The sequence below is a fragment of the Mizuhopecten yessoensis genome, unplaced genomic scaffold (assembly GCF_002113885.1).
Source record: "Mizuhopecten yessoensis strain PY_sf001 unplaced genomic scaffold, ASM211388v2 scaffold715939, whole genome shotgun sequence".
Lineage (NCBI taxonomy): Eukaryota > Metazoa > Mollusca > Bivalvia > Pectinida > Pectinidae > Mizuhopecten > Mizuhopecten yessoensis.
In genome coordinates, this window is record NW_018479867.1 from 60,800 (window position 1) to 69,929 (window position 9,130).

Below are 9,130 nucleotides of genomic sequence, written 5' to 3' on the forward strand. Positions count from 1 at the left end.
TATTTAAGGTGAAATAAAACGAATCCAAGCTAACAAATGAGTATTGCACCGATATTTACATTTCTGTTTGCCCAGCAAATATGGAAGTGGAAGGAAACAAGACTCACATTATAGTACATGTAAAATGTATATTTTGCTTCCTTGCAATTTTTTTTGAAGTCCAAATGTCAAACATCAACCTCAGCTATATGGACAGATTGCTTCTTGATGATTATGGGGGATGTATTGCCACAAGACAGGTCCCTTACTGACTAGTCCGAATTATTCTGACGTTTTATCGACTTTTTTCATATCGGTCTGTCGTCGATTAGTTTCACCTACTTTGACCAAACTTGCTAAAGTTTTAATGTATCTTGGGAAGTAGGAGTGTCAAATTCTTAATTCGGGCCTCGTGTCCCACTATGTAAAGCGATATGGCCCTTTGTTAAGTTTTTCTATTGGCTAATAAGGGGAGACATATGTTCTGTTCAGAAAAACAAGATTCTAGTTCCTACATAAATTACTCAGAAAGAAAATCATCAAAAACACAAAGTACAATAGATTTTACATTTAATGTACAATTACTATCGTCATGTCTCATTAACATCTCCATAACAATCCCCGATGCCACACACAAGCATACAGTTACAAACCACCTACCTAGAGCATAGCCTCTGTAATCCAGCAACCTGCCTAACCAGCTATCTGAACAGTTCTGAATAGCATAACGGAGCAACCAGATTAGTGACTGGATAGCAACATAAGTGTAGTGGACGTTGGATTAAAGTGACAAGATAAGTGGCGGCTGGATTAAAGGACAACTGGATTAGTGGTGACTATAGATAGCAGGGTAACTCAAGTATTGACTGGATTAAAGGGACAACTAGATCAGTGGTGACTGGAAGGCAGGGTAACTCAACTATTGACTGGATTAAAGGGACAACTGGGTTAACAGTGGCTGGATTACAGAGGCTTGACAGCTCATCGTGGAAACATAAACCAAATGGTTCTTTTGTAAACCACCAAATAAATACTGAAATTGTGTGATCACTAAGGAAACATGCCCTTTTTATGTTATTAACTATAATATGAATAAACTATGGCTACATACATTGTAAACCTGTACACCGCTGGATGTATATACTAGCTCTATATCACTTAATGCAAAAAGTGTAGGAACAATCTGGTTATAATTTTATAATTTTGTGACTAGCACAGTTAAAGGCAAACAAATCATTAAGCTTTTTCAAACAAATGTTTCCTTGTTCATGTAAAATGCGTTGATTCCACTAAACAGAAACTTTTGATAAGTTGTGCATACACTCTTAACTATCCACTTATACTGCTGTCTGATACCTTACACTCGTACACAAGTCAAATAACACATCTGTCTACTACACTTGTTGTAACATCCATTGACTCAGCTGTCTGATATCTCACAGCCCACTTGTTGTAACATCCATTGACTCAGCTGTCTGATATCTCACAGCTCACTTGTTGTAACATCCATTGACTCAGATGTCTGATATCTCACAGATCACTTGTTGTAACATCCATTGACTCAGCTGTCTGATATCTCACAGCTCACTTGTTGTAAACTCCATTGACTCAGCTGTCTGATATCTCACATATCCACACCACCAGCAACCTCATGTTACGCCAACAAGGTATTTAAAAAGTGTTTAATTAGCATCAATCAATATCTTATGTTTTATCAAAATAAAAACAAACTTGAATATATTTGTTACCGAGATTTTCTCCAAAGTTAATCCAAGTGCCTCTGCTGGGTGGAGATAATGAGACTGCCAATTATTACAACAGTGCTGTACGGACCAAAGAAAAACTCTAGCTGCGCAAAAACTAGTGACTAGATGGTTCACTATACACTGTAATACAGTAAATTTACAAGTTACAATTACCCTTTTCAATAAAAATGTTATAGAGTTAATATACCCCTTCATTCATTATGATATCTAAAAAAGTCTCAGTATTTTCCTGTGTCCATTGGTAGTTCTTTTATTCGACAAAGATTCTGCTTGGATTTGTGTAAATGATGTAGATATGCTGCAACAATTGAAATACAAATATAACGATGAATGTACGTGAAATACACTCATGATTACCACACCACTCATGTGTTTATACCAACAAACTAAATATATATTAGATAAACAATTCAAAATTATGCATCAAGAACATAAAATATCGACAGAAAATTTCTCTACCCATAAATGGCGCTGCTCCTAGTCAATAGAGTGATGATGAACCAGCACCACTCCCTTCAACCTCCTCTTTGTTGTCAGATACGCACACAACTGGATTCCCTATATCCTATCTTACTGCAGTTCAGCCATACACATACACATCCTATTTCACCTCACTTCGGCCCTGTTGACAATTCTCTTTCATGTCGAAATAAGCTGGGCTCAGCTACATTGCTGAGTTATATTGTAAAGTTCTACAATGCTCTCTGACAGCAACGCCTCCATATCAAAACTCTAGTTTCCACACGCTGCAACATATACATTGTAAAATTCTGTAAGTAATTGCTCAGACTCCGACTCCCTGAAATAAAGCGGTAACACTAAATGTCAGTCTTTATACCTGCTACTGCAAAAAGCAAAATATCCTCATACGGTAACAACTTTTTATAATCCGTAACAACAATTTATATTCCAGCTAGAAGCTAATTATTGGTAATCCATAACAGTTCTCATTCCAGCAATCACAAATAGCACTCTAGATCTCCTATATTCTATAGCCTAAAGATTGTCTGGTACATATCTGTAACATACATTCTGTTTGTAATTCTGGACATTCTGCATAGTTAATCAAATAAACATATACTGAACAGGTATGGGACTTCCAAGGAAAACTATTCTTAATTATGATGATTAAATATTGTGAGAAGCTTTCTATTTCACATTAGTAGTCAGCCTATCCCTGCTCATCGTGATAATCTCATAATCACCGTAACGATGTGAAACAACTCTGGCTAACAAGCTACAATATCTACGTACCAGAACAGACGACACCACACATAAACACTACAGCCTCTCAAAACCCACCCATGTAATATAGGTAAAACGAGGTGTGACAATACTGTATCTCTTTAGGGAAGTTTTCACCCAAGTCACAACAAAGTTTCATCTGTTATTCCTAAGTGTACATTGCTTGGGAATAATCAGTACACAACCAGCAGACTAGTAGGGGAGTTTAAACACACGGTACAACACACATGCTTCACACTCGATGTCTATACTACAGACATATTGTCATGGTCTGCTGGAACCATGGCAACAAGTTGAAGCATTGGACAATACATATCATTTAAAGGAAATAACTCGGTGTTTAAATGCTTTTCTTAAAATCAAAATTTACAAACAAAATAACACTTTTAAGCATCAACAGACAACAAAATAACATTTTTGACATTAGTATTATGTTTAGTACATAAAAGTTCCATTAAGTTCAAATATTGGACGTCTCTGTAGGGATCCATTGTAGATCCCTGCTTTTACTTAAGGATCCATTGACATTCACGTTTTTCCACTTATTTTAGTGTCCCTTGTTGTTTTGGGATCTTTCGTTGTGTTTCTGCGCTCTTGTTGTAGGTTGGGCTCTGGTTGTATTTAAGATCCCGTGTTGTTGTTGTAGGTTGGGCCCTCACTGTGTTTTTGTATCCCAGGCTGTGTTATGGAAAGTCTGAGGGAGCAGCATCAACATCAGGTAGACTAGTGATCCAGAATTCTGAGATTTCCAGAAACAATTTTGTTTTCTAACACAGATCCAGAGGGGATGTCAATTCTCTCACCATGATTGGCTATGATGATGACTGTTCCCTGTTATAAACAGTGATATTATATATATTAGATTTTTACCACTGAAATATTGTGTTTAAAGGGAAAATAAACCCACCCCTCAGATCTCCAGGTATCCACTACATAGGGATGCTTGTCAAATGTGGATAAATTACAGTTATAGTGCTTAAGAAGAAGTCGTTTGACGAAATTGTTGACAGTAGGACGACGGATGCCACAGTACCGCATAAGCTCACCTTAGTCCTTTGGACCTGCAGGTGAGCTAATAAGTAATATAAATTGTACCATTTCCATTATTTTTTGTACTGATTCACAAAACCTGTTAACTTCCCAATGATGACATTTGCTACTGACCTTGAGGGTGACATTTTTGCCAAAGGTAACATCTCCAGACACCGTTAGATGATCGAGTTCCAACATATCGGGAATGTTGGAGAATCTATACAGGAAATCTTTCACCTGAAGGACAGAAATGCTCATGTTAATAACGACATATTAGTAATCGTGATGAAGACGTAAGTCACAGTGGAAATAGCACTATCCCAGAGATACCAGTTGTACAGGTTTACCTACCTTACTGAAGTGAGAGCCTAATTTGACAAGTGGGACAGAGGGGAAGCACCGTTTAGGGTTCATCTCCAGAGAGCCTGTCCTCATGTTGTATAAATTACTCATCACCAACAGCAGGTCAGAGGTCGTCTTGACAGGTAAAAACCTGCGTCTAGGTACATTTATACCTACAAAGGTAAAAGAGTCACTCAAGTAATATCTAGTCACATGAAAACAGAACAAAACTGTTTGTGTTTACCAACTATCTAGTCACAATAAACACTACTGCACAGTCACACCTTCAGCGGGTGATGCAGATACATTTTCTCAAGATATCTTGAATAATTTTGAAGTTATGATCCTGACAAGATTTCACTCAAATTTTTGCTCTTATTTGACCTTTGACCTTGTGATGAAGGTCACTGTGACCTAATCAATATGCAGTGCATGTCTCCTGGGAATGATGCAAGTATAATTCAGGCTTCATCAAAATATCTTTAGACAGTTTAAAAGTGAAGGCCTGGACAAGATTTTTCTAGAAATGTTGCATTATAAGACCTCATTTATTTGACTTTGAAGTCAAGATCACAGTAACCTAATTACAATGCACCATTCACCTTCTTCATAAGGTACCCTTCAAATTCATCAAGATATCTATCACAGTTTGAAGTTATGTTCACAGGAAATTTTGCATTTATTTGACCTTGAGATTCTGTTTATCATTGCCTTACATTTGACCTCTGACTTTTAAGGTTCGGTTTATCATTGTCTTGCATTTGACCTCTGACCTTTAGAGTCCTGTTTATCTTAACCTTACATTTGATCTCTGACCTTGAGAGTTCTGTTTATAATTGCCTTACATTTGACCTCTGACCTTGAGAGTTCTGTTTATGATTGCCTTACATTTGAACTCGGACCTTGAGAGTTCTGTTTATGATTGCCTTGCAACTCATGTTCTCTTTAATTTTCTTCCTTGTTTTGAAGATGGTAAATTACTGACCTAGAGCACCTTCAAAACTTTTGATGGCTGACCCCACGGCCGTCTCCAGCTGTATCACATTGAGGCCGTTGTCAAGTGTCTGTAACAACAAATAGGTTTATTTTACTACTCATTGTGTTTCCTGTAATACCACAACTGTATTAAGTGAAGAGGATTCATCCCATGCACTGACATCAAGATAACTGTTTCTTCTCCAGACTGAATTCGTTATTTAAATTTGATGTATTGTTTAATGACTGACCTACATTAAATACAGCTTTTTGGTAACTGACCTTAGGGTTGACAATGATTTCCATATCTAGTGTTTTCTCATCCACTACTCTCTTCATGGCTTCTAGACTTATCCACAGGTTGTTGGTGTTAAAAATTCTGAAATAATAATTCATTGTTAATATTTCTTTATTTACAATGTCATTGATGATATCAATTATTTTTTCATTATTTAGAAATACAACAAAATGTAAAATACACAAATTATTGCAATTACCTTGGCAACAAATGAACCTATGGAAACTGGCACTGTAATTAAAAGCCAGGGGTTAAGTTAAAATGACCTGCTCATTCACAATTGTTCTTTGTTTACATGTATGTGACTTTAAATAAACTTTCTTGTATCATTCATATGTATAATATGTAACCACTGTGAAAACACTACCAGGTTTCAGAGAAACCAAATGAAAACTTATGAGGGACTAGTTTCCTGAACAAGACTGACACTGCAAAAGGGCAGTATTAACTCTGTAAACTAACATATATTTGATATCTAACAACACTTTTGTTTACTGGGGACTTTGCATACTTTAAGAGAAAACATGCTGATGAACTTGTGTCTATATATTGACACCATCGTTCCTGTTTATCACCCCACAGTTCAATGGTTCAACTATCTGGAATCCACATCCTGTTTGATACACGACTGTTATCAGTTTCCTGATTTTTTTCTCTCTATTTTAAAACATGACACTACTTTTTAGTAACCCAGTACTTAAATTCCTATATTCAAGTTCGGACTCATCACAATACTTACTTAAATTTACTGACACTCTTGAATTCATCTACCTGTAAGTATGTAAAAATATAATGTAAGTGTAACAAAAACTAATTTCAGCTTGTCAATGTTGACCTACAACCATATTAAATCACTCAGGTTTTATTCATCAAACAACAAATTGTCTACACTGTAGTATATGTTTATTTTGCTAATCTATTTTTCACACAGAAAACATACAAATTTTCTTACACATGATTTAGTTATGACATTTCCACTAACTTACATGTTCTTTTGGTACTTGGGCAATTTCTAAAAGTCGAAGTTTTCCATCACACTCCACAAGTGTACCACCCTGTAAAGGAATCATCCATATGTTAACAGGTATGAATGACAAAGTGTAAATTATAGGTTAACAAGTATCAACAACCAGTTAACAGGTATAAACCTCCAGTTAACAGGTATAAAACATCAGTTAACAGGTATAAAACACCAGTTAACAGGTATAAAACATCAGTTAACAGGTATAAAACACCAGTTAACAGGTATAAACCTCCAGTTAACAGGTATAAACCTCCAGTTAACAGGTATAAAACATCAGTTAACAGGTATAAAACACCAGTTAACAGGTATAAAACATCAGTTAACAGGTATAAAACACCAGTTAACAGGTATAAACCTCCAGTTAACAGGTATAAACCTCCAGTTAACAGGTATAAAACATCAGTTAACAGGTATAAAACACCAGTTAACAGGTATAAAACATCAGTTAACAGGTATAAAACACCAGTTAACAGGTATAAACCTCCAGTTAACAGGTATAAACCTCCAGTTAACAGGTATAAAACATCAGTTAACAGGTATAAAACACCAGTTAACAGGTATAAAACATCAGTTAACAGGTATAAAACACCAGTTAACAGGTATAAACCTCCAGTTAACAGGTATAAACCTCCAGTTAACAGGTAAAAAACACCAGTTTACAGGTATAAACCACCAAGTTACAAGAGTAAACCATAAAATAACAAGTGTAAACCACCAGTTAACACATATAATCCACCAGTTGATAGGTATAAACCACCAGTAAACAGGTATAAACATCCAGCTCATAGGTATAAACCATCAGTTAACAGGAATAAACACCAGTTAACAGGTATAAACAACCAGTAAACAGGTATAAACATCCAGCTCACAGGTATAAACCATCAGTTAACAGGTATAAACCTCCAAGTTACAAGTGTAAACCATAAAATAACAGGTGTAAATAATCAGTTCACAGATATAAACCACCAGTTAACAGGTGTATACTACAAGTAATAGGTAAACGCTACTAAATAACATGTATAAACAACCAGTTAACAGGTGTATACTACAAGTAATAGGTAAACGCTACTAAATAACATGTATAAACCACCAGTTAACAGGTGTATACCAGTTAACAGGTGTATACTACAAGTTATAGGTAAACGCTACTAAATAACATGTATAAACCACCAGTTAACAGGTGTATACTACAAGTAATAGGTAAACGCTACTAAATAACATGTATAAACCACAAGTTAACAGGTGTATACTACAAGTAATAGGTAAACGCTACTTAATAACATGTATAAACCACCAGTTAACAGGTATAAACCACCAGTTAACAGGTATAAACCATCAGTTAACAGGTATAAAACACCAGTTAACAGGTACAAACCGTCAGTTAACAGGAATAAACCACCAGTAAACAGGTATAAAATTCCAGCTCACAGGTATAAGACATCAGTTAACAGGTATAAACCTCCAAGTTACAAGTGTAAACCATANAAATACACCAGTTTACAGGTATAAACCACCAAGTTACAAGTGTAAACCATAAAATAACAGGTGTAAACCACCAGTTTACACATATTATCCACCAGTTGATAGGTATAAACCACCAGTAAACAGGTATAAACATCCAGCTCATAGGTATAAACCATCAGTTAACAGGAATAAACACCAGTTAACAGGTATAAACAACCAGTAAACAGGTATAAAACTCAAGCTCACAGGTATAAACCATCAGTTAACAGGTATAAACCTCCATGTTACAAGTGTAAACCATAAAATAACAGGTGTAAATAATCAGTTCACAGATATAAACCACCAGTTAACAGGTGTATACTACAAGTAATAGGTAAATGCTACTAAATAACATGTATAAACCACCAGTTAACAGGTGTATACTACAAGAAATAGGTAAATGCTACTAAATAGCATGTATAAACCACCAGTTAACAGGTGTATACTACAAGTAATAGATAAACGCTACTAAATAACATGTATAAACCACCAGTTAACAGGTGTATACTACAAGTAATAGGTAAATGCTACTAAATAGCATGTATAAACCACCAGTTAACTGGTATAAACCACCAGTTAACAGGTATAAGACACCAGTTAACAGGTACAAACCGTCAGTTAACAGGAATAAACCACCAGTAAACAGGTATAAAATTTCAGCTCACAGGTATAAAATTCCAGCTCACAGGTATAAACCATCAGTTAACAGGTATAAACCTCCAAGTTACAAGTGTAAACCATAAAATAACAGGTGTAAATAATCAGTTCACAGATATAAACCACCAGTTAACAGGTGTATACTACAAGTAATAGGTAAACGCTACTAAATAACATGTATAAACAACCAGTTAACAGGTGTATACTACAAGTAATAGGTAAACGCTACTAAATAACATGTATAAACAACCAGTTAACAGGTGTATACTACAAGTAATAGGTAAACGCTACTAAATAACATGTATAAAC

General features: G+C 35.4%; 1 protein-coding gene across 1 annotated transcript in view; it reads right to left on the reverse strand.

The window, feature by feature from the left end:
- Positions 1-532: 532 nt before the first annotated feature.
- The window catches only part of LOC110441408 (UTP--glucose-1-phosphate uridylyltransferase-like), a gene marked incomplete at its 5' end in the record, with an annotated part of 21,131 nt that continues 12,533 nt past the window's right edge, over positions 533-9,130 (reverse strand). Inside the window, 7 exons of the mRNA XM_021484529.1 lie at positions 533-3,821; positions 4,155-4,259; positions 4,374-4,537; positions 5,350-5,428; positions 5,622-5,718; positions 6,377-6,408; positions 6,624-6,750. Of these exons, the coding sequence (XP_021340204.1) occupies positions 3,714-3,821; positions 4,155-4,259; positions 4,374-4,537; positions 5,350-5,428; positions 5,622-5,718; positions 6,377-6,408; positions 6,624-6,750 (712 nt within the window). The remainder of the gene's footprint in view (positions 3,822-4,154; positions 4,260-4,373; positions 4,538-5,349; positions 5,429-5,621; positions 5,719-6,376; positions 6,409-6,623; positions 6,751-9,130) is intronic.